Consider the following 27,072-nt stretch of genomic DNA (forward strand, 5'->3'; position numbering starts at 1 on the left):
CTAATGTTACATCATGTGCCGTAGGGATCTGTCCACCAACCAGCTTGATGCATATTTTTGTAAGTTGAGCAGCTTGTGAGCTGATTTATTTGTGTGCTAAAATGTAAGGCTTGTGTGGTGAAAACTGGGTCGAATCAGCTGGATATATCTGTGATAGGGTGACAACTTCTCCCAGAACTCTTGTGATGTGATTTTAATGTCGGAGAATCTCTTAAAGGACCCCAAACCCTCACCGTGACTGAAGCATCTTTTTTCCCCCCACAATGTCAAGAATCTTTGCACCTTTGCTGACAAATTCCCCAAAATTTCCCCAAGATTTACATCTTTGGTGGGTGGGCGGGGACACACCAGCACGAGTCTGATTTCCTGCCTACACATTAAACAGAATATTATTACTAAACCAAAAGGAAAACTGAAATAATCCTGATTTATTCTCTACGTGCTGTATTTCTATTATTTTTTAATTTATGACTTTATTTATATAAGCAACATGCATGTTGCTTATATAAATAAACAGGTCTATACATAGTCCTTTTATTTAAAAAAGCCACACAGCTTTATGTCATTTATCTTATTTATATGACAGCATGACATTTCTGTCCCTACACAGTTGCACGTTTACAATCCTCTGCCTTCTGTGTTGCACACAGGGGAGTTCTGGTAAGGTAACCTAACTCCCTGGTCCTTTATACAACAGTAAGTCACAATTTTTCCTTCCTTTGAACCCTCAGATCGTCTCTGAAAAGCACCTCAAGTCAGATGCTTGTCTTAATGATTTGACCTGAAATCTAAAAATACCAACATGTACACAAACTGTTGAAAGGACATGTAGATCCTTTCTCACCAGTCCCTTTATCAAATTTTAGATTCCCACTGTGACTCCCTGACTTTATAAAATCCTCCCTACGTGCCCTACCAATGCCCCAAAACAGCACAGTTTCTATCTGTGGCCTCAGTGATTCCTCCCACAACATTCCCTCCTAACCGTCATTCGCTGCACATGGCTGCTCATATTTAAATCAGAACAAACTCGTAGCTCCACAGAAGACTATAAGTGGAAGTGGAACTTCACGAAGACCAGACTGTTGACCAGATGGTCTTCCTCAAAACAAAGTTGAAGTGACACTTATTTATTTTTTAGAAAAACTAAGTAAATAAAGAAAGAAAAAATAAAATAGTACTGATAATAAGCTTCATTAAAAGTTATATTTTATCTTTTTATGCCCAGTAGGGTTTATGAGTCTGCAGCAGCAGCTGTGATTTACAGGTGATGTGAATGCACCATTTATTTGCTAAATCTAATTTTGAAATTAGCTTGTAGAATGAAATTTGAGGAACTTGACAAACATGCTCATTGGCCACTTTATTAGGTCCACCTTGCTAGAACCTAGTTGGACCCAATTTTGCCTTCCTAAAATATTTTGGTCCGTATTGACATGACAGCATGAAAACAGATGGATGGATCCATGTGTTCATGTGTTTTTATAAGAGAGTCTGACCCTTCCATCGAATGCTGCAGCTGAAATGGAGACTTGCTGGATGTTTTCTCTTCTTCAGACCATCTCTGGAAACCCTGGAGATGGTTGTGGGTGGAAATCCCAGTAAATATTCAGACCAGCAACCATGCCACGTTCAAAGTCTCTTAAATCCTTTTTCTTCCTCATTCAGATGCTCATCATGCATCATGATTACATGTACTGAGCTGCTGCCAAGTGATTGGCTGATAAACAACAAACAACAACAAACTGAGCAGGTGGAACTGATAAAATGACCAGTGAGTGTACGATCAACCACAATCCTTTAATTGTCTACATATTTCTTTTGCTTAAACACAGTAAATCAGCTATAGGCAAGACTTTATCATAAATATTTATCAAATGACAGCATGTGGCCTTCTGGAAGGGATCTGTCTCACAACTACGGGACAAAGTTTTGCATCGTTCATGTGACAAATTTTACTCTTTAGGATTTAAGCAAAAACACCTGAATTAATAAATGTTTGGCTCATCATCTGATAGGTGCATTACATTCCCACCAACCACTGAGGATTAAAATTCTCTGTGGGATACAGGTTTTCAGAGGGGTTCAAAGGAAGTACAAGCCTGAATTGAAGCTGTCATTTTGACCTTATAATCTGCAGTGGGAGGGCAATGATTTGGCTCCTCCACAAGCCAAGTCAGTCATAATTAGTGTCAACATCTGTGCTTCGTTTTAAAAAGAAGCACCTTTTCAACAGCAGCCTGAGTCAGAGCAGAGTTCCTGTGCTGTGGAAAACATTCAGCCTTGTTCCAGTACCTAAAAGATCCACACCATCTGAACCAAATCACTACCGACCAGTGGCCCGGGTGTCCAGCTCAGGTCCTCAAGGATCACAATCCTGCAGGTTTTAGGTGTTTCCCTGCTCCAACAAACCTGACTCAAATAAATGAGTCAACGTGCAGAACTGAAAACATGCAGGACGAGGACCTCAAGTACCAACTTTGGACACCCCTACCCTAACATGTCACATCATGAAAGTCCTGCAGAGACTGTTATTGGCTCACCTCAAGTGAGTTTCTGTCACGTGATTGGCTGACTAGCTGTTTGTGTCAACAACTGAACAGGTGGGCCCGATAAAGTGACTGGTGAGTGTACACATGAGAAAAAAAGCTCTAAGGAAGCTCTACACCTCGTCCTGGAAATGAACCTGCATTGTGTGCTAAACAAACTGAAAACACTCGACAAAACCAGCTTTTCATGATCCCCAAACACAGTCCAGTAAAGTCACTTTTTATTTGTTAATGGGAGACTTTCAGCAGAGTCGCCTTTTTCTTCCTTAAAATGCTGCTGACAGAGTGTCATCCTACATCTGGGAAAGAACTACTTCCATCACAAGCTGCACTGCAGCCACACTAAGTAGGTTTTGTAACCATGGTAACAAGTGATATGGCTCAATCAGCTGATAAAGGCTCATGAAGAAGTATATGTCTGAGCGTCAATGAATTGCACAAAGAGTGGGTGAGCTCTTCTGCATGAAGTTGTGTTTGGTTTATAGAGCTAAAAGCTTTTCTCAGCGGTTTTATTGCCCTCATCAGAACTTTTAGTATTGACATGTTTGCCAGAGTTTTCGGGGGATGGGGGCAAATAGCACAGACTGAATGAGGATGCATTACTGTCACACAATGGAGCTTTACAAGAAAGGCTGAATAAAGACTTCATTTTCCCCTCGCATCCATTTAGTAAATTAAGCATATCAGAACTGATAGCAACTGTGATGAGCAGCTTTCATTCATGCTGCCGTTTTATTAGAAAAACATCTCTTTATAGTGTATTAAAATTCAAAATAACCAAATAAAAAGCTCACTGCAGTCTGCCTTTGTAGTGCAACCTCTGTGTTTTTTAATCAGGACCAAAGGGAAAGGCAGGATCCCTGAAACCTGCATCCACCATGGCCAGAAGACACATTAAGAACAAGGCAGCAAAAAAAAAGAGTGATGGGGAAGGTGTCAGAGAGGATAAATAGCACAAATATTAAGCAAAACGATTACAGGAGATATTCAGACTGCAGAAGCAGCGTTTTAAAAGAGGATTGTGCATTCAGCACCCCGAACAACAGAAGATTCAGCACCCAGCTCCAGAATTACTGAGTGATTCACTGAGGCCAAAGGGCGCCAACACTCAGAATTGATTTATGATTGTGTGCCATGGGGCATTTTCAGACTGCACCACAGAATAAAGGCGTTAAACTGACATCACGACCTCCCTAGTAAGGGCTTCTCTGGTACACTAGAAACAATTAATAAATGTGATAATCTCAGCAAGTATTTGATTTTCTGGGCTAACACCAAGTAACAGACCAACTCCACCTGAACGGGAAGACCAGGACAACAAATTAACCAAGATTTAACATACGGGGCCAGACTGAGCTGCTGTTTGTTATCCATCCTGATTAACACCCACTGGCTGAAGGTGCAGACTGTTAGCAATGGAGATGGAAAGAACAGATGGCCACAGACTGACAGGAGGCTGGAGAAGCTTTAAAAGGACCTTGAGTAACATTTTCTGTTGTTTACTGGCCAGAATCCAACCATGTCTGCATGTATACATGTGTTATCATTGGTGTATTAGGACCTCTGCTAATGATCTGACACATTCTTTTAAGCAAAGAATTTCAGATTTGTTCATACATATGACGGATAAGCCGGTAGGGCACCACCATGACGGTCTGCCATCTTAAAACTACTACAGCCGCCGGCAAGGGACAAATAGCACCAACTACGTGTTTTACCTGCAAGCCAGCGCACAGTGATTGAGACGCGGGAGGAAAAGATAAACAAGAAAAGCTTACGACTGCAGCAAGTTGGAAAATCTGTTAAACTGTTATTCACAAAAATGCAGGACCATGCACAAGCAGCGGCAGCACGGGAGCCGTTTTCACCATCGACAAGAAAGAGAAAAAGTAGACTTAAAGGCAGCGTGACCAGAACGTACAGAAAGGACAAACACAAAAAGGAAAGAACATCGGGCTAGCTGTGGTGTTAAGGCATGAACTACACAGGCCTTTAGCTTTGACGGCAGTTATGTGACGCATGTAGGGGCAGTAGGTCCCAAATAACGTGATGTGAGGTTAACGTGTTCCTGGGGTCAATAAAGAAACGTGTATTATTAGATTACACAGCACTAGCCTTCCCCGAGCAGAAGCAGCTCAAGAAGGAGAAAGATTTTAAAAGGGATGCTGAAGTTTCCAGCTTTCTCCTCAATAAGTAAGCCAACAGTGCCGCCTAAATGAGCCTAACGCTAACTTTTAAATGACCACTCCATGAACTATCGGATGACACGCTTTCATCAGTGTTGTTGAGGCGTTTTGAATCATGGTGGTTTGAGAACATGAGACGCTAGAATGCCCATATGTTAGAATGCAAAACACAATTCCAGCGTTAGATGGAAGTAATTCCTACACAAGGTCCCTTTAATATGTCTGCTTGTGTTTCAAACCTCTATAAAAACCAGCAGCTAGGTGTTGATAAAGTTCTTCAAATAACTTAAACAAAAACACATAAGAGATTATTTCTATTCTCTGTTTTAACCCAGAAAACCTCTGAGCACTATCAGATATGTTGTCAACCATTTCTCAGGAATGGTAGTGTTTAACGTGGTGAGGCAGATTGTGATAGGTAGCTTCCCTTTCTGTGATCTACGGAAGATTTTCCAGAAGGTGTACAATCCAGCCACAACATGTAGTGTTTATTGTAATACTACTCAATTATGGGGCTATTATTGTAGCAATATTATCTACAAATCCGTGTTGAAAGTCACAAATGCATACAGAGAGTCGTGTATCCGTATCTTAATTTGTGTGTGCACAGTTGGATTCGCAAATGTGTAAATAAATCCACAAATGTGTGATGAGATTTCTGTGTCTGTACAAGAATCTGCAAATGTGTAAAACAACTTGTGTGTAACCCGGTTTGCAAATGTGTAAAAAAATTCCACAAATCTGTATTTAAAGTTGCAAATGTGTAGACCAATCTGTAAATGCGTGCTAAGATCTGCACATGTGCAGACCGATCTGTATCCACAGAGAGACATGAATGCCTGGAGTATTTCAGCTACAAGACCCAGAAATACAGACAAATCGCTGGTTACGAGGTCAAGCAGCTTCTGGATTGGCTCTCTCTACACACGTGGATTTTGCTACACTTGTTCCGTGAGAAATCCACAAATGCGTGTCAGGATTCGTATCCGTAACGCTTGGGTTTGCGTGCCCTGACCGCTGGCTCACAGGCTGCCTCACTCCGGCTGCCGTTGGTTCGCTTGCTCTGCTGCTGGCGGTAATATAATTACTGCGGTCAAGCCAGCCGCCTTTCGTTTTCGCGTAGTCAAGCCAGCCGCTCCTACATTTTCAGTGCGCACCTACCGTCAGTTTACGGTAAATGCAAGCGTACTGCTGCAAGGAAATTATTTCCGGTTCACAAAATAAAAGCACGAATTTAAATGTGTATTATCAAGTGATGTTTTAAGAAACTGATTCACGTTAACTGTAAACTATCGGGGTATACTGCTAACATTTACACTAAATAAATACCTTAGAATGTATGGAGTTGAAAACAGTTTTATCTATCTATCTATCTATCTATCTATCTGTCTGTCTGTCTGTCTGTCTGTCTGTCTGTCTGTGCTAATAAACATATACTGAGGCCTTAAAGCAAATACTAAGTGGTGTATGTTGACCATCCTTGATAGCACTATCATTCTGGACTGCTTTGGGGTCAATAGGTCACATGACCTCAAAGCTATTGAGCCGAAAATGCTCCCATTTGTTATGTAAATTTGATCAAAAACCAATAGAATAATGAAATGAAATACAATATATACAGTGGTCACACAGTAAAAGGACTTCAGATATCTCAAATTCAAACCTTTTTAAAACAAAAACAATTCTTCAACATGTGTAACTTAAGCATTGTGGGGAAAAAAATTATGATAATGATATCTAACATTAAAATGACCTCAAAAACAACATCAATAAATACACAATGATAATAAATAAAAATAATACTAGTAATAATAACAATTTGAATTAGGAAATGACCATAAAATAGTTAATATATACATTTAACTATTTACACATGTCACTCTCAAAATGTCTATCAAAATATATATTTGGAAGTAAAGTAGATCTAAAACCAATAGAACAATAAAATTAAATAAAATAAATAGAATGGTCAAATGGTATATGAACTTTTCAAATAGTTTTAAAAGAAAAATAATTCTTCAACATGTGTAACCTCATCACTATAAGAACAACAATAGTACCAATAAAATTGAAAATAACAACAATAATAATAATAACAAATAAACAAAGACAATAATATTTAAATGACCAAAAATGGTAAACATATATATATTTACTGTAACTATTTACACATCAATATCAAACTATCTTAAAGGCACTTTTCAAATAGTTTTAAAACAAAAACATTTCCTTAACATGTGTAACCTAATTACAACAACAAAAAACAAAACCTGTTCCTCCTCTCTTGCTCCTCTCATTACCAACATCATTCATTCCTCTTTACTTTCCGGAATCGTCCCTCCTGCACTTAAAACGGCTACAGTTACACCTATCCTGAAAAAACCCGGTTTGGACCCCACCAATTTTAATAACTTACGCCCTATGTCCAATTTACCTTTCATTTCCAAAATTCTTGAAAGGTCTGTTGCCTCTCAGCTTCATAACCACCTCATCACAAACAATATTTACGAGCAGTTTCAGTACAGTTTTCGTCCCCTCCACACCACTGAAACGGCACTCCTCAAAATCTCCAATGACCTTATAGCTTCAGATTCTGGTTTACTGTCCATTCTCATCCTTCTTGACCCCAAAGCAGTCCAGAATGATAGTGCTATCAAGGATGGTCAACATACACCACTTAGTATTTGCTTTAAGGCCTCAGTATATGTTTATTAGCACAGACAGACAGACAGACAGACAGACAGACAGACAGACAGACAGATAGACAGATAGATAGATAGATAGATAGATAGATAGATAGATAGATAGATAAAACTGTTTTCAACTCCATACATTCTAAGGTATTTATTTAGTGTAAATGTTAGCAGTATACCCCGATAGTTTACAGTTAACGTGAATCAGTTTCTTAAAACATCACTTGATAATACACATTTAAATTCGTGCTTTTATTTTGTGAACCGGAAATAATTTCCTTGCAGCAGTACGCTTGCATTTACCGTAAACTGACGGTAGGTGCGCACTGAAAATGTAGGAGCGGCTGGCTTGACTACGCGAAAACGAAAGGCGGCTGGCTTGACCGCAGTAATTATATTACCGCCAGCAGCAGAGCAAGCGAACCAACGGCAGCCGGAGTGAGGCAGCCTGTGAGCCAGCGGTCAGGGCACGCAAACCCAAGCGTTACGGATACGAATCCTGACACGCATTTGTGGATTTCTCACGGAACAAGTGTAGCAAAATCCACGTGTGTAGAGAGAGCCAATCCAGAAGCTGCTTGACTCGTAACCAGCGATTTGTCTGTATTTCTGGGTCTTGTAGCTGAAATACTCCAGGCATTCATGTCTCTCTGTGGATACAGATCGGTCTGCACATGTGCAGATCTTAGCACGCATTTACAGATTGGTCTACACATTTGCAACTTTAAATACAGATTTGTGGAATTTTTTTACACATTTGCAAACCGGGTTACACACAAGTTGTTTTACACATTTGCAGATTCTTGTACAGACACAGAAATCTCATCACACATTTGTGGATTTATTTACACATTTGCGAATCCAACTGTGCACACACAAATTAAGATACGGATACACGACTCTCTGTATGCATTTGTGACTTTCAACACGGATTTGTAGATAATATTGCTACAATAATAGCCCCATACTCAATGAGTGTTCCAAGATAAGACCACTATTTATTTGTTTGAATTCATGCTTGTGTTGTTCTTACTCTCAAATGTAAGTCGCTTTGGATAAAAGCGTCTGCTAAATGACTGTAGAATAGAATAGAATAGAATTTATCACATTTTTATAATAAAAAAATTGGTATCACTACAATGTTGCCATGAGTCCTCTATTTTGACTTGGAAATTATGATGAAGGCCCTTCCTCTTCAAATTTCCGCTAATTAGAGATGAAATTGAAAGTATTGTCCGATCAGGAGCAGAAAGTTCTATGTGTGTGTGAAAAGAAGAAAAATAATGCTCCTCTATGGCTGGAATAAAGCCAAGAAGACGTTTCTGATGCACGGTGGCGCCACAAAGCAGCTGAGCTGGAGTTGGTTTAGTGAGGATAGCAGGTAAATAGTAGCAGGAATAACTGGAAATGAGGAAAAAGTGGAAACATGGAAATACTTTCTGTTGTGTGTGTGTTCTGTGTGTTATTTCTACAAAGTTCTGTTAATAATAAATTCTGCTTTCTTCTTCTGGTCGACCTTTATGCTGCTACATCTATTCTTATATTCATTTTACATCATTTTAGCCTCAGAATCTGACAACTGAGGCTGGAAACATCATGTCTGATGCTGACTGCAATTAAAATGATTAAGATTCTACATGCAGCTTTACAATAAAAGAAAAACCAAATATCAAACAATTATCAGTCATTGATTAGCATAAATATGTGACAGACAATGGCTACTTCACATTGTCATACCCAAAGGAGAAACCAAACCAGAGCTGTTTGGCTTTGTTTTGCAGATTGTGAACACAGTATAACCACTGCAGTTATTGCTGTTGTCTACCTGGCCAAAGGATATTTCTTCCCAATTGCAGCGTGGGGGTCCTGCTGGCGAATGGCCCGGATAGCAGTGGGCGCTGTAAACATGGAGGAGGCTCCATGTTCAGACAGGACACGGAAGAACGCTCCAGGATCTGGAGTCCCTACAGGCTTCCCCTGTGAACGGAGAGTACAGCAGCAACCGGTGAGTTTACAATCCACAGCACTGCCAAGGCCGTGTTGATCACACTTCTGTAAATAATTTATGCCTCTAATGCAGCAGCAGATACAGAGATTGATGCTAAAGCTCAGAATCATTACGGGAGTATTTTCACATGATACTTAGAAGAAACTACAAACTATAAGTAAACACAGAACAGCTGTCAGCAGTGAGGAAGCATTTTGGAAGGCTGCCTTCAACACAGATGGACCAGAAATCCACAGATTAGAAGTAACAGTTATGTAAGAGAACTGGCTGCTAAAAAGGAAAGATACAAACAAGAGAACCACAGGTGATGTCCTTCAACAGTGACTTCCCCTGAATAAACCTGTATCACACATCTGGAAAAAAATTAGTAGTATAAATAACATCAGTGTTATGGCTGTTGTTTCTGTATTGAATAAGTATGTATTTGTGTGCTTGTGTGTGTGTGTGTGTGTGTGTGTGTGTGTGTGTGTGTGTGTGTGTGTGTGTGTGTGTGTGTGTGTGTGTGTGTGTGTTTGCAACAGACACAACCAAGAAACAGTGAATGTTAAGAGTCACATAAAACAGTCATGTAAACTTTAAATCAGTCTTTAAATGCTGATTTAAAGTTTTAAAGACCAAATTAACACTTCTTCCTACAGATTCTACAGATGTTTAATTTCTATGCAGATGATACTCACATATACAATATATTCTCAGAGCTCAGAGTATTTTCTAAAAATGGAACAATACATTTCTAACAATGGAAATCTGTAGGGTAGAACTTGCCTTCCATGGCAGTACGACAGTGATGCACGAGCATCTTCAGAGAAAACACGTTGTGGCTGACTCAGTTTCTGATTAAGAGGGACATTCGTCTCACTAAGCTAATTGGCTAGTTAGCTGCTAACATTAACGTCAATAGTAAGCTACTTACTTGTATTGATAGCTGTAACGTAAGCAGTAGTGATGATGATTTCATTATCCTTAGCACACATGTCATGTCTTTGCTGTAACGTTATAACAGAAATGTCATGTTTGGAAAGGAAAGGTGATGACGCTAATGTTGTTGCTAAGTGTGTTAAAAAAATGCATTCCTCATCAATGGACAACTCTGTTACCAAGCCAACTATTTAAGAGCAGATGCATGCTGGTGTGATTAGCTGCAGTTTACATGTGATCTAATTAATCTGCTAATTGCCAGAATAATCAGTGACTAGTTGATTATCAGAATTTGTGGCAGCCCTACATTCCACTAACTAATTATAATAACCAGAAGCATAAATATCAACAGAACTCTTGAATAAAAACAAAATTTTTTCAAGAAAACTTTATTTCTTGCTAGAAGATTCTCAGGGACCTGAGAATTTATCTTACAGCTAGGGAATGCATGTGACAGAATGACTGGGATCAGTAACACAAAGGAACAAAAAGAGATTTTCTTGTTTTCCTGCCGCAGTTTGTTTGTTCTTAACCTCGTCTACAGGGACATACCTCGTAGAGAATTGTGCTGTTACCATGAAGCAAAGGACCATAGCAGATATATGAATGGCCGACTACCCAGCCCAGATCTGATGCTGCCCACCAAACCTGCATCAAATAATAAACAATAACTGTATTGTCCTGACAAAACCTCAACATACTAAAATTAATAATGCTTATTTAAATAAAGGATGCATTATCATCTTACATCTCCAGGACTGAGTCCATAAATATTTGACATGGTCCATTTCAGCATAACGGCGTAGCCTGCAGTGTCTCGCACAACACCCTGAGGGACGAGATAAGAAAACATCACACTGCTGACAGATACTCCACAAAGCAAAGCAGCAAGGTTTAATATCACTTTCAAACATGCTGAAGGAGATTGTATTTTGTTTCTGAATGACTGCTTCTGAAACATGTGTCAACCTTTCTGACAGCACTATTAACTAATAAATATTTCTGAGACGTGTGCCCTGAAGTCTGCAAGAACTCAAAATTATAGTCTACCTGCAGCAATAACTGAATGACTTCAGTCGATCAAAGAGAAAAACGTTGCCAACTACAGCAGTGGTATTAGGCCCAAGGGCTTGCCTGCAGGAGCTGATATTATAACACCTGTTTGCCAATGTTCAAATTTTTCAAAGTCAAACATTTCTCATTTGTGAAAAGCCTGCAGGAAATTTTTCCTGCACAAGCTCCTGCTGCTGTGGAAATTTTTTGTTTAATCTTTGTTGGTGTTTAGACAGAATATGGACTGTCAGAAGAGTCAAAAAGAAGACCAGTTTAAAAAAAGGTAAATACAAACCACAGTAAATAATTTAGCTTGTCTACATTAACTTGATTACATGAGACTAAAACATATCAACATGTGCAGTAAATAAACTTTTTTACAGGGCTGCTGACATAAAACTTTTACTGGATGTTATTAACAACTCAAGCAATCCATGTATGACTGTTCATCCAAAGATAAAGTTGTACACTGACAATTTATGGCTGGACCACCTTTAACTTTGATTCCAGCAGGATTCTCTGTGGCATCATTCTGATAAGCTTCTGCAATGTTCCAGCATTTACTTCTGTCCAGAGTTGCTTTAACCACTGCACAAAGTCTTCTCCAGCACATCAAAGATTCTCAATGGGCTTCAGGTCTGGACTCTGTCATGGCCAATCCATGTGTGAGAATGCCTCCTGTTCCCTGAACCACTCTTTCACAGTCTGAGCCCCATGAATTCTGGCACTGACCCATCAGGGAAGATGGAATAACCTGCTCATTCAGGAAATTCAGGGACCAGCTGACCTCATTCTTTAGATGCATAATGTTACTGAACCTAGACCTTGTTGGAATCTCCTGATTCCCCCGGGTCCGTTGATGGAGAGAAACCACTTGAGATCAATTCTAATTTCAATAATTTTATTTAGAAGCAAAGAGAATGCATGGGCAATTCCCCACAGACATATCTGGAGACTCTAACTAGAAGCAGAAACACCGCTACGAGATCCAAGCAGAGTCTAAACACACAGGAAGTGCTATCTTAATTTATACTTCACTCTCTGCCCTAGAAACTGGTCCAGTCTGGCTTAGAGGCTGCATATGTGTGTGTGCTGTTCTATTCGAATATTAAACAAACCATCTGTGTTAAAAGTCATTTCCTGTGTCTGCATCTGTGTGTGTGTGTGTGTGTGTGTGTGTGTGTGTGTGTGTGTGTGTGTGTGTGTGTATAGGAGTCTGCTGTCTGTTATTAAGCTTCAAGGCTGAGAGATAAGTATTCTCTTCTGTACCTGTCCCCCTACTAACTGAAAACAACCTTCACTACTCCACTCATAAGCTATTATTTATGACTTATATATGATTATACCCTTCCGTTACCTGACTCCCATACGTGTCACCTGTACAAATGTTTTCCCATCCTCACAACCTGAACGTAGACCTGACCAACTGCAGCAACCCCAACTCACAGACTGCCCCCACAGACTTGTACAGTAGCACTAGACATGATGGCTGCTTCCCTTCATCCTCCTCTCTTCTTACCCTGATGCTCCATCACTCTGGACCAGGGTAAATCTGGACTCATCAGACCACATGACCTTCTTCCATGGCTCCAGAGTCCAGTCTTTATGCTCCCTAGCAACCTGAAACCTTTTTCTCTGGTTAGCCGACTCTGATTAGTGGTTTTCTTTACGATACACAGCAGTTCAGTCCCAATCCCCTGAGTGGAAATGTTCTCACTTTCACTATTAAACATTGCCTTAAGTTCTACTGTCTTTCTTTTTTTCTATAAGATGCTTTTCTGACATTTTCTGCTGGAAGATGATGGTTCTCCACTATCCTTCCAGTTCTTAATAATGTGCTGGACAGTTCTTAACCCAGTTTTAGTAGTTTAAGCATCTTCTAGATGTTTTCTTTGCTTGATGCCAATAATTTGACCCTTTTGAAACAAATTAACATCTTTCCAAGACCACATGAAGTGACTCTGACATGGTTGCTTAAGAAATGAGAAGCTCACTGGATCAGTTAGTGTTAAATAACTTGTTGCAGCTCAGTTGGCAGAGCATCTGTCTCCAGTGCAGGAGACCAGAGTTCATTTCTCCCTGGGGATGAATATTAACACCTTCCAGTTGGGTCCTCAGGCAAGACCCTTAATGCTACTGCCTAACCTCTGTAAGTTGCTTTGGATAAAAGCGTCAGCTAAATGACTGTAATGTAGCTGAAACTTCATCATCCATGCAGTAATTATTCAGTAGTAAGCTTTTTTTGTGACGTTGTAAGACAGGCAAAGTACAAAAAACCAAAAGAAGTACAACCATAATTCCAAATTTACCATTTCATGGAAAAAAGGAGCTCATTTTGAATTTGATGGCAGCCACACATCTGTAAAAGCTGGAACAGGGATTTTTACCATTATGCAAGATGAGATTCAGCTGCTGTCTTGACTTTCCATTCCATGTGTCATTCCATTTCACTACACCTGACTTTATTACTGAACATTTGTGTTTTAGTTTGTTTCCATGTATGAACAACTTGTGTTGTTACCAACATCTGGTGAAAATTTCATGTCAATGGCACAATTAGAAATATATTTACTGAGAAAAATGTTTAAGTGTTCAAATTATTTTACTTGTTGTAACAATGCATAGTCAGCTCACACCAGTACCTTTGGTGTTCCAGTGGTCCCAGAAGTATAGAGAACATACAGAGGATGGTTGGAGGGCAAAGAAACACAGTCATGTGGTTGAGCAGTGGCCATCTCTTCGTCCCAGTTCAGACTCAACTGTGGACTCAGCGACACATTATCCTGATAAAAAAGAAAATGAAAACTTCCATAACAGGGCCCTTAAAATAATACAATATCTCAGAGTTTATCTATGAGCAACTGATGAGGAGTTAATTCAGGTTGTTTGAGTTGTGGCATTTGGGAAACATTCAGATTCAGACTCACTCTTCTTGGCTGTCATGCAAATTACTGGAGGATAAACATCATCTCAAGTCAGATAAATAATATTTCTTATTTACATCTGTTCCAACTTCCATCAGTCACTACAATTCCACCAAAAGCCACTTTCTGAGCTCTGCCTTACATCTGCTGCTATTCCATCTTATGTGCATCGTAATTAAGTCACTCAGGCTCATAAAGCAAAATAAGAATTCAGTAAAACCTCCAGATTCCTGCAATGTAATGCTTTTTACTAGGGCTGGGCACACTAACGAGATATTATCGCGTTAATGCACTAATTAATTCACGCTATTAATTACTTTATCACGCACAGTTTGTTTTTTATGTTTGTTTCTTTCCAAACTTCTTGCTACTGGCTCTGAACCAGAGGAACCTCATGCAGAGGCTGCATCCAGGCCTCTTCCTCCATGTCTGGTCCTGCTGCAGCGGTCATGATGGAATCAGGAGAGAGCGGCTTTATTAACATGAAGAGACGTTTTCTGTCTGGAGCTTAAGTAAGAAGAAAAAGAATCGATATTTCTCTTTGTTCATCTAAACCCATGCAGATGGTAGAAAATTGTGATATTGGACAGGAAACTGCGTGCAGCAGACAATGAGAAACTTTGATTTTTTTGTTTGTTTTTTAACTAAATGCAGATTTATCCTGGTGGATATATGTTTTAAGGCAAGACAGCAAAGGTAAGATATACTTTCTGACTTTTACAAACGTGAAGCATAAATCGGGCCTTCTTCTGTCTCTGGTTTGGTGAATCTTGGTCATAGCGAGATGAAACTTCCAGCTGTGGAATCTGTGGGATGTGAGCTTTCAGTAGAGGAGCCGTAACTGTGTGGTGGTCATAGAAATGGTTTTGCTAAGCTGGTAGCTGAGATACTTTCTGTGGATACCACACATGTTTATAGTTACATCTACAGGCCTGACGTTGCACCCGTAAAACCAGATGTTAACCCCTTAACTCCCGGTAGCGGAGGCTGCAGAGGTGAAGCTAAACAGTCAAAAAAAGAATGCAGAGTTAGAGAATTTAATGAAGCAGTGAAGCTGCATGGATGGAAGTTATTGTGCATATTGTGAATATTTCTCTCTCCTCACCATCTAGAAGCTGTGAGATTCTAATCCTGCTTTCTGTCTGTTCACCTGATGCTGATATTCATCACATATTGTTCCTTCTGTGTTTAGAAGGAAGCAGCTTCACAGCTTTAAATTCATCCTGCTGACTTTTTACCTTTTAGTTAGTAAATCCTGAACATTTCATCCTTCTTTCTCATAAATATTTGATTTTATCACATTAATATTTAAGATGGATTTACAAGAAATATTTTAATTGTCACTGTGTAAAGAGAAAACTGCTGCTAAAAGCTGATTATTTGTTTAGTGTTTGTAAACCAAAAGTTACTGCATTTTCTTCAAATAGTAGTACTTTTAAAGGAAAATGACATTTTCTGTGTAACAATGTGATTAAACATTTTAATCGTTTCCAAGCACAACTTATTACACATTTCACTGAAAGCCAACCCAAAGTAAAACTCTGCTTACTGAAGCACAACCTTGTTCACCTTCAAAGTGATGTGCCACGTGATCACATGGGATTGAAAGTCCAGTAAATTCTCTGAACTGACAAACCCAAAATTTATCTACTCCTTTACTGACTGCAGGGACCGAATCTGATGAAGAAACTGTGTTATCTTCATTTAATTACATCACAGAGCTAAACAAAGGTAGACTCAAGACAGAGACAGGATTTAATGCAAGAAGACCAAATATTAGAACACTTTTGCCAACCATAAACTTAAGCAGTGTTTAATTAATTTCTGTATACAAGTGAAGCACAACCAAATGTGTGCTTGCTGGCACAAAGCAGCATCCACCACAGCTCGCCATGAGGCCAAGGCTAGTACAGAAATACCTCACAGTTCAGTCCCAGCAACTTACAAATTTTTTTAAGCAAGATACAAAATAACTCAATATTTTTTATATGAAAATGGTCTGATGCTTCATTGGACAGCATGTTTCTTCTGTAAAGTTGTACAAGTGTGGGCGTTTATCCTCTAACACTAACAATACAGCCCCAGACCTGCTCCTGATCTCTCCATGTGTGAAACACCCCAGTGAGTTGCTCAAAGCTTCTCCAATTTACACAGCTTACCACATTTTTTTTTTCTTTTTCAAAGAAAGCAACTAGTGTGAGATCTAGCAACCTTTTGGACATGGCCAGCTACTTTCTGTGAAAGAAGTTCACCAGAAAAACCCTGAGAGGACTCACTAATTCCTTCAGCAATTCAAGTTTCTGTCCCTGCAGAGCAGAAGCAGCACATGCAGCTGAATGCATGGCAAACATGTTGACCATGCAAGTAAGTTTGAGTTTGCAATTTGTTTCAAACATTAGCAATAGTTGCTGTTCCCTTCGATGTATGGTGAGGTTGTGTTTACAGAGTGTGTAAATCAAACAACTAGAGATACCTAGATAACAATACCACCTACCTCGAAGCAAAGTTCACACTACAATGTATGAAGCCCAGTTTTTATCTGGAGGGGAAATGGTGGAGGTCTCACACAAGGACCAGACCAGAACTCATTTCCCCGCACGCTTTTAGGGAAACTTGATGCATTTTTTTTTCTTTTTTGCAAATTGTAGCCAGGCTTGTTTGTTTTTCTCCCATGTGGAATACATGGAGCTGTGCGATGGTGTGCAGTCGTGGGTCAGCAGAGTGAAGAGAAAGGAGCTCAGCACACATCCTTGAGGTACCCCGTGTTCAGTGTGGAGACGCTGGATGTGTTCCTGCTGACCCGACCTGACTGTGGTCTCCCAGCAGCCAGTTGAACAGTGAGGTGTTAATTCCCAGCAGGTCCAGTTTCAGAATGAGCTGTTGGGGATGACTGTACTGAATGTCGAACTGAAGTCTATGAACAGCATTCTGCCCAGATGTGTGAGGGCTGTGTGGAGAGCAGTGGAGATTGCACCATCGGTCAAGCGGTTGGACCGATATGCAAACTGGAAGGGGTCCAGGGAGGGTGGGAGGACAGCCTTTATGTGTTTAAGCAGTAGCCGTCCGATGTACTTCATAAAAATGTGAGTGAGGGACGGTAGTCGTTGAAACAGGATGGGGGCGACTTCTTCGGGACAGGGATGAAGGTGGTGGTTTTTTTTTTTTTTTTTTTTTTTTTTTTTTTTTTTTTTTAACTTGTCTTGTCCAGCATCGTTGCAAACAGAATGATTGTCTGGCTGCTGTCTGGTGCTGGGCAATTTTACTCTATCAAGCAGGGATTTATACTACATGTATAAAGTCCCTCTTGATGACATGAAAAACTTTATTAAATCAGACTCTTAATGCTGGACTCGACCGGAGGGGACAGAGAGAGAGAGAGATAGAAAAGAAAGTAGAGAGAAGAGGGAGGGGAGAGAGAGGGACAGAAAGGGTGTGGGGAGTGCGGGTGGGGACTTAAAACATTATACAGAAAACCATGTAATCCATACTACTTACAACATATATAGCTAAGATCATCCTGGCCAGTAGGTCATTACACAACTAGTTGATAATAGTAACAATAATAATAATCACAATAATAGTAATAATAATAATAGTAGTAGTAATAATAATAAGAGTAGGAGTAATAATAATAATAATAAAAAAAAAGAAAAAAAAATATGATAATAGATATAAGTGAAACTGCTGTATTCAAGAACACGCGCAGAGAAACCTGTGTGGATATGCTGGAGAACTCGGCCACACGGCGACGCAAAGACTGTGTGGAGACGTTCAGGAAGGAGTGACCATGCAGAGTGATCATGCAGATGCCACCTCACTTGAACAGAGGCCAGAGTCAGGCCAGCGGTCCCGAGACCCAGGCCACCAGCCCCCCCGTAGGCTACAGATCCCGACCGGTCCACAGAGACGACCACTCGCCCGCCCAGGAAGGCAGCAGCAGGAGACCCCAGCAGGAGCCGCCCCGCGGACACAGGGCACCGGCCCCGGCAGGCCGAGGCCAGCAGTCCCCGACCCCCCCGGGCACCGGCCGCCCGGGACAGACGGGGCAGAGGGCCCGGGCCCAGGAGCGCAGGGACACCCCCCACCCCCACAGGCCAAGGGCCAGCACGCCACCCGGGGGGACCCGGCCCGCCCAGACGGCCACCGCCAGAGGCCAGCCCCACACCCCAGCGCCCAGCCGCACATCCCGAGAACCAGTCCTGCCCCCCCCCCCCCCCCCCCCGACCAACACACACAAACACACACACTCTCCTTCCACTCCTCCATTCATCCTCCCACACATACACCATCCAACCCTCACATACTCTGTCCTCCCACACACACACACCATCCTTCCACCATCCATCCTTCCACACACACACCATCCTTCCACCATCCATCCTCCCACACACTCACCATCCTTCCACCATACTCTCCCACACCTACCCCATCCTCCCACACACACATCATCCCTCCACCACTCATCCTCCCACACATACACCATCCTCCACCTTCACACCTCCCACACACACACACACACACCATCCTTCCACTACCCATCCTCCCACACATACATCATTCTCCTACACATACACCGTCCTCCCTCTCCTACACCAAACATCCACCTTCACGTACCCCATCCTCCCACACACACACACACCACCCCTCCATCACCCACTCTCCCAAACATACACCACTCCCCCAAACACACACCATCCTCCCTCCCATACACCATCCATCCTCCTGCACACACACCATTCTTCCACCATCCATCCTCCCACACACTCCCCATCCCTGCACCATACATTCTCCCACACATACCCCATCCTCCCCCACATACATCATCCCTCCACCATTCATCCTCCCACACCCACACCACCCCCCCTCCCACACACCACACATCCACCTCCACACACCCCACCCTCCCACACACACACACACACCATCCCTCCACCACCCATCCCCCCACACACACACCACTCTCCCCCCCACACACACACACACACACAAACACCATCCCCCCACCACCATCCTCCCGCCACCCCACGCCGCGGGGGGACAGCCCCAGTCAGGAGGCGAGGAGACACGAACCAGGCCCCCACCCCCCCCCCCACCCCGCCCCAGTCCCCCACTCCCCACCCCCAAAACAGCACCTTCCCCCCAGGGCCAGCAGCCAAACCCCCCGGGGCAGCCCGCCCACGCCCCGGGCCAACGCGACAGGCCACCCGGCCCGCCCCGCCCCCGGGCCATCCATGGAGACAGGGGCGCTTGAAGACCCCATCCCCCCTCCCTCCCCCACTAGTGAGGGAATATATTATGTGCTGTTTGCAATTAAAAAAAGAGGGTTAAAATTGGGGGGCAGTAACTGCATTGAGGAGGGGGTGGGGCCACCTGAGCAGTCCCACCCACCTGACCTTGCATGTTCCACCCCCCAAAACGTGTTTGTATGTTGCAAATGTTATTTGTGCTCAGTGACTAAGTGGAATTAAAAGCTGGGAGGCATGCTGCCGCTCGGTGAAGCAACGGGGCCACTATGATGACCCCCCTGCCCCGCCCAGCGCAACAAGCACACCCCCCACGGCCCTACCTGTGTATGTAGTGAAGAGTGGGGAGGGGAGGGGTCAGGAGATGTAGGTCCAGAGGGGGGTAAGCCTCCCCCCTGGAAGACGACCCGCCAGTGGCTTAGGGCGCCCCCGTCCCCCGCAGGCCCCGAAGGGCATCACAGGCCCAGAGCAGGCACCCCAACCCAGGCACGCTACGAACCCCCCCAGGGGCCAGCCCCCAGCCCAAGGGGCCACTTTCCTCTTTCTGAGTGGGAGGGGGGCGAGGCGAAGGAAGGGAACCCCAGGCCCCCGCCCCCAACACCCAGCCAGGGCGCCCCCCAGAGGACATGTCCTAACCCCCTGCAAACGCACACACACTCTCACACACCTCTATACACCAACACCTCAATACGTGCACATACCTCCACACACACACGTCACGCACATACCTATAAACACACACACCGGTGCCCACATACACACACACTCTCATACCCCTCCATACACATACACCACTACACACACACTCACATACATACCTGCATATACACACAAGCACCTCCATACATACTCACGCCTCCACCCACTCCTTCACTCCTCCACACACACCTCGACCTCCACGTGCACACACTCATATATGCATACCTTCACACACACCCACATCCCACATAGACCTCCACACACACACCCGCACACTACTCACACACACACATACACGCACACACCCAGACCTTCATACACACCCACACACACATACAGCACACACGTCCCTCTACACCCACCCACACACCAGCATACCCACAGACACACACACACACACACACCCACACACAAACACACCCCCACCCAGGTTCCGGGGCTGCGACCAAGCACCAGGGCACGGACCAACCCCCGGCATGGCACATCAGGACGGGCCCAGCTCCCCCCAGCAGCGGCAGACCCCCCACCCCCAGGAGCGGGGGGAGACCCGACGCCCCAGAGCCCGGGGCCCCCACCCGGCCCACCCCGGGCCCGACCGGCCACCCGGCCAGGGGCCGACGGACACCGACCCAGGCACCCCGGCAGCCACCCCCCACCGCCACGAGGCAGCCCCACCCCGGTGCCCACCCAATGCCGCCCGCCCAGACCGGAACCCCCAGCCGACCCAGCAGCGGAGCAGCCTAGATCCCCACCCAGGAGACAACCGGAGACCTGAAGCCACCAGGGACCCCCCACCCACATCCGCCCCCATCCCAGCGAAGCCGCAATCCTCCACCTACATTAAGTGATGTAGCCAGTCACAGGGGACCAGAGGGAATGAAAGTCATCAGATTGGTTCCTGGAGGAGACAGACATTGTCTCAATGCTGATGTGATCTAACAGGAGATTTCTAAACTGCTGGATAGACAAATTATTCTTATCTTTCCAGTTCACAAGAATAGTTTTCTTTGCGATGCACAAGACTGCGAGGACCAAGTTTATGGAGTGTATTCCTATGTTAGTGTCACCCAGGTCGCCCAGTAGGCAAAGTGTGGGGTTTGTAGGAAAACTAGTTTTAAACCATTTTGAGAGATCTTCACACACCTTAATCCAGAACCTTTGGACAGGTGTGCAGGACCACAGCGCATGGATGTAGCTATCAGAGGTGTTCTCAGAGCAGTGTGGGCAGATATCTGATGGTGAAAGGCCCATCCTGAACATCCTGTGTCCTGTATAATGAGTTCTATGGAGAATTTTGAATTGTATTAGTTGTATATTTGAATTCTGAGTCATTTTAAACGTGTTTAAACATATTTGTGACCATCTTTTCTGATCAAAGTTATTAGATAAATCATCTTCCCATTTTGAAGTTGGGAGAGATATCCTGTCTTCTAGCTTTGCAAGTAATCTATATATTTTTGATAATAATTTTGGAGTATTATGATTCAGGAATTCTGCTATTCTGATAGGAAGCTGCAAGTCTAACTGTACAGGGGTATACTTCTTACATATAATTGATTTTAGTTGGTGGTACTCTAAGAATTTATTGCTGTTGATTCCATACTGTGAGACAATTGTGTTGAAAGATACAAAGTTTCCATTTTCTATTATCTGTCCTAACTGTTGTATTCCTTTAGTCTTCCATTGAGTGAAGTTTATCATCTTTTTGTTCTGCAGGATGTCAGGGTTGTTCCAGATGGGTGTAAGTCTACATGGAAAGAGGGAAGATCTGGTTATCTTACAGAATTCCCACCAAGCCATTAAGGAAAAACGGATGTTAAGGCTTTTAAAGCACTTATATGGTTTAATGGTTGAGCTGATGAAAGGCAGGTCAGAGATGACTAAGTCCTCACACAAAGCCTGCTCCACATCTAGCCACGGCTCATCCAGATAACTGGGTTTGAGCCACTTGGAGATGTACTGCAGCCTGTTAGCTATAAAGTAGTTATTAAAGTTTGGTAGGTCCAGTCCTCCTCTATCTTTAGTCTGCTGTAAGGTTTTAAGACTGATACGTGACGGCTTGTTTTTCCAAAGAAACTTGGATATGAAAGAGTCCAGAGATTTAAACCAACTGGTGGAGGGTTTAGTGGGTATCATTGAAAATAAATAATTAACTTTAGGTAGAATCATCATCTTAAGGGTGGCAACTCTCCCCATTAGTGAGATGGGTAAGCGCCTCCACCGTAAGAGATCATCTTCTATTGTTTTTAGTAGCTGAACATAGTTTAATTTTGTTAAATCTGATAATCTGGGGGAAATATTTATACCTAAATATCTAATGTTTCCTGTCTGTATTTTGATATTAGGGATGTTTTGTAGGTCACAGTTGATGGACATGGCTGTAGTCTTAGACCAGTTAATAGAATAATCAGATATTGATGAGAACTTATTAATAACCGTGATTGTCTGAGAGAGTGATGTTTGTGAGTTCTGAAGGAAGAGTAATACATCATCTGCATAAAGACTTATTTTATGTTCTATATTTTTGCCCTGGATTCCTTTAATTTCTGTATTTTGTCTAATAGCAGCTGCTAACGGCTCTATGAAAATGGCAAAAAGTGAGGGGGAGAGTGGGCAGCCCTGTCTGGTGCCTCTCTGTAAGCGGAAGCTTGGAGAAGTTTGATCGTTGGTTTTCACACATGCATTTGGGTTATTATATAATATTTTAATCCACTCTATGAAAGAAGGTCCAAACCCAAATTTGTCTAGTGTTGCAAATAGAAACTTCCAGTTTACCCTGTCGAAGGCTTTTTCTGCATCTAGAGAAATGATTGTGGATTCTAGATTATGTAAAGTAGAGTAATCAATGAGGTTAATTAGTCTACGTGTGTTAGTAGATGAATGTCGACCTTTTATAAAACCTGTCTGGTCCGGATGTATTATAAGAGGGGTTATTTTTTCTATCCTTCTGGCAAGAGCTTTACTAATTATTTTCAGGTCTACATTTATTAAAGATATGGGACGGTAACTGGATGGAAGTGTGGGGTCTTTGCCTGGTTTTAGCAATAGTGTTATATTAGCTAAGTTCATATTTTGCGGTATTTTTTGTTTTTCCTGTATTTCTAACAACATATTATAAAATGTAGGAGCTAGCGTTGTCCAGAATTCCTTGTAAAATTCTGCTGAGTAACCATCTGGACCCGGGGCTTTATTGTTGGGCATATGTTGGAGAGCTTCGTGGAGTTCATCTACAGTAATAGGTGCATCTAAATTTATTTTATTTTCATTTTTTAGTTTTGGTAGATTAATGTTGTTTAAAAATTGTTCAATATGTTCATCTGTTGGATTAATCTGTGATTCATATAATGTTTTATAGAAGCTTCTAAACGTGTCATTTATCTTGTCTGAGTCATGGCTGATGTTTCCGTCTTGATCTTTAACAGAGGAGATTGTTGTTTTCTCCTTGTTTGTTTTTAGTTGATTTGCTAAAAACTTTCCAGATTTGTTACTATGTTCAAAGTTCTCCAAGCGAAGTCTTTGCACTAAAAACTGTGTTTTTTTATCTATAATTTCTTTAAGCTGCAATTTAGTTTTCCTTATATTATTCATTGTGTGCTCTTCGGGGGAAATGCGGTAAGCCTCCTCCAATGATTTAATCCTGAGTTCTAATTCTAAAACTCTTGCTGTTTCCTTCTTCTTCTTATGTGAGGAGAAGGAAATTATTTTCCCTCGCATTACTGCTTTTCCTGCTTCCCAAAGGAGACACGCTGAAGTTTCAGGCATGTCATTTTTTTCTATATAAATTGACCATTCTTTTTTAAAATAATCAATAAACTCAGGATCTTTCAATAAAGAGGTGTTAAATCTCCAGCTTTTACCAATCGGTTTATTATTTTTGATTCTCAGACTGAATGAAACTGGTGCGTGATCGCTGATGCTGATTGGATGTATCTGAGTCTCTGAAATGTCGCCCATTAGTGAGTTACTATTTAATATATAATCTATTCTAGAGAAGGAGTGGTGAACTGAAGAGAAGAAGGTGTATTCTCTTAGTTTAGGATGGTGAGAGCGCCAAGCATCGCAAAGACCAAAATCCTTCATGTACTGTTTGATAGTTTCTGACGACTGCCAGACTCGATGACTGGCTGATGTGCTGCAGCGATCTTGTTCAGTCAAGACTACATTAAAATCACCAGCTAGCACTATTCTGTTATCTGAATAATTCTGGAGTGTAGCAAACAGGGAGTGGAAAAAGGAGGGATCATCTGCATTGGGGCCATATACATTGGTAATACATAATTTGATATTACAAATAGATAATAAAGTTATCAGAAATCTGCCTTCCGGATCCACTACTGTGCTATCTATGTCAAAATTTAGTCTCTTATTAATAAGAGTAGCTACTCCTCTCTGCCTAGAATTATAACAGGCTGAGTAAACATGAGGAAACTGAGCTGTTTTAAGAAGATCTATGGTTGAGTTTGTTAAATGAGTCTCTTGTAGTAAGACAATGTCAGCCTGCAGCTCCTGTAATTTATTAAAGATCTTCAACCTCTTCTCCCTGGAACCGGCTCCATGTACATTCCAACAGACGATTTTTAACATGGTTATTGTGAACGGTTTAATGCTTCATGCGTGTTACTGACGCGTGTGTCTTTGTGCGCCCCTCTTGCGTGTTCGCGCGTGTTTGCATGCAGCCTGATTGCGCGCGTTTGTCCGTATGTTAAATGTCCGTATATGTAGTCTACCTTAATGCGTGTTCTCTCATACATAAAACGCGAGTGTTTATATTTATCATGTATGGTGCGGCTGTGCGTCCTGACGGTTTTTGACCGGCCGCGTGCGCTGCTGATATTACGAGCTGGATTACAATTAACAGTGAAAGCGTGAAAGATAGTGAAAAGTGAGAAAAGTATTTGTGTGAAATATAAAAACAAAACAGAAAAAAATACATCGATCTAGGTGTAGAGGCTGTGGTGAGACGAGCAGTGTGTTCTACTGTCAGTGATCTATAATGGCGAGTTAAGAGTGATCATTTGGAGAGATTGACTTACAGCACCTGGGATCAGAAGAGCCACGGAGTGACGTCCGGGTCGCGGTACAGTTGTCCATTAATAAACAGTTTATCCACCGCGATGACAGCGCGAGCGCCATTAGCCATAGATTTCCTTCTGATGGGAAACAGGACTCTCCGTCGGTCCAGAATCTCTCTCGGATATTGGTCGTTTACTCCGAAGTTGGTCCCCTTCAGTTCGCGGCCCTGGTTCTTCACCTGCTCCTTCTGTTTGAAGCTGACGAACTTCGCTACGATGGGTCTTGGTCTGCTGGACCCGGGTTTCCTCCCGCCGAGCCGATGGACTCTGTGAAAGGAGATGTTTTTCACCGTTTCCTCTGGGAGCTTCAGGTGGGTTTTGATGAAGTTTTTCACCGTGGTCTCGGGGTCCTCCTCCGTCTGCTCTGGAATCCCTGCAAATACCAGGTTCTCTCTCATGCTCCGCGCCTGCAGATCGATCACCGTTTCCTTGATCTTCTTATTTTCATCTGAGAGACGGGTCAAGCCCTCGGTGAGGGATTTTACCGTCTCTCTGAGACCGGCATTTTCTGCAGCCAGACTTTCCACCTGCTTCTGGCTGAATTCTAATGATTCACGTAGCGCCTGGAACTCTTTGTGGAGAATTTCTACCAGACTCAAACGCGCATCAAAACTACTGAGTTTCTTATCTATGGAGATCAGAACATCTGTTGAGTCGTTCCCCGGTGGTGAAATAGCTCCAGGTGAATCCTCATTTCGCTGTCTCTTGGATTTAGATGAGGTGGAGGGGGTGGAGGTGTTGTTTGGTTTCCCCATGACGATTCTGTCGTAACAACGATCTATAAAATCTGTCAGGCTGGCCAAATCCTCCCCGCTGTGCTCCAGAGTGTACCTTTTAAAGACACTATAGTCCTACTTTAAAGAATATTTTGATTAAGTTGGCACAAAATACAATCGATTGAAAGTATAAATGTTTGGGCGCGCCTAGTTTGAATCTGCCGTCTCCCCCGGAACTACGTCACCTACAGCATTAGCGTCACTTACCTGCCACCAGCGTCACCTACCTGGTACCTAGGTGGTGGTTTTGAGGCACGTGGGGATGACAGTCGGGCTTAGCGAGATGTTGAAAATGTCCATGGAGACATCTGTGAGCTCCCAGGCACAGGCCCTCAGCATACAACCAGGTATGTTGTCAGGACCAGAAGCTTTGCAAGTATCCATCCTGCTAAGTGTCTTCACACTGTCTTGGAACAGCATCAACACCTGTACGTCAGGAGGGGGTGGAGACTTCTGTGCAGGTGCGTAGGTCAAAACGAGCGAAGAAGTCATTTAGCTGGTAATACTCTTGTCTTGGTGCTGACCAGAAACTGCTCCACAGCTGACCTGTCCGTCACCCCGCTGCACCTCTCAGACCACTTCCTGGTTAAATTCTCTGTCTTCCTTCCTCATGTCACTCAAGCGGCTCCAAAAATGGCGTCCTACCGCAGAAACCTGAGATCCCTCAGACCTACACAGCTGTCTGATGAGGTTTACTCTACCCTCCCTTCCCACTCAGACTTCTCCTTACTGTCTGTTAATGAGGCTACAGAAACACTCTGCTCCTCTCTCGCCTCCTCTCTGGACAAACTCTGTCCTCTGGTGTCAAAACTAGCCAGACAAAACCCTCCCAGTCCATTGCTACCAATGGATTCTAAGGAAAAACAGAGCCGGGCTCAGGGCTGCGGAAAGAAAGTGCAGCAAATTAAAAAAGCACAGTGACTTGTCTGAGTAGCAGCAAAAACTTGAAAC

At 42.8% G+C, this 27,072-nt stretch overlaps 1 protein-coding gene across 1 annotated transcript in view; it reads right to left on the reverse strand.

Annotated features, from left to right (window-relative positions):
- acss3 (acyl-CoA synthetase short chain family member 3) overlaps nucleotides 1-27,072 on the reverse strand; it is a 68,037-nt gene that overhangs the window by 33,059 nt on the left and 7,906 nt on the right. The window contains exons 5-8 of the mRNA XM_041977036.1: nucleotides 14,050-14,190; nucleotides 11,103-11,183; nucleotides 10,907-11,002; nucleotides 9,254-9,405 (exon numbers count right to left, since the gene is read on the reverse strand). Coding sequence (XP_041832970.1) covers nucleotides 9,254-9,405; nucleotides 10,907-11,002; nucleotides 11,103-11,183; nucleotides 14,050-14,190 — 470 coding nt within the window. The remainder of the gene's footprint in view (nucleotides 1-9,253; nucleotides 9,406-10,906; nucleotides 11,003-11,102; nucleotides 11,184-14,049; nucleotides 14,191-27,072) is intronic.

This window comes from Melanotaenia boesemani, chromosome 23, assembly GCF_017639745.1.
Source record: "Melanotaenia boesemani isolate fMelBoe1 chromosome 23, fMelBoe1.pri, whole genome shotgun sequence".
NCBI classification, from domain to species: domain Eukaryota; kingdom Metazoa; phylum Chordata; class Actinopteri; order Atheriniformes; family Melanotaeniidae; genus Melanotaenia; species Melanotaenia boesemani.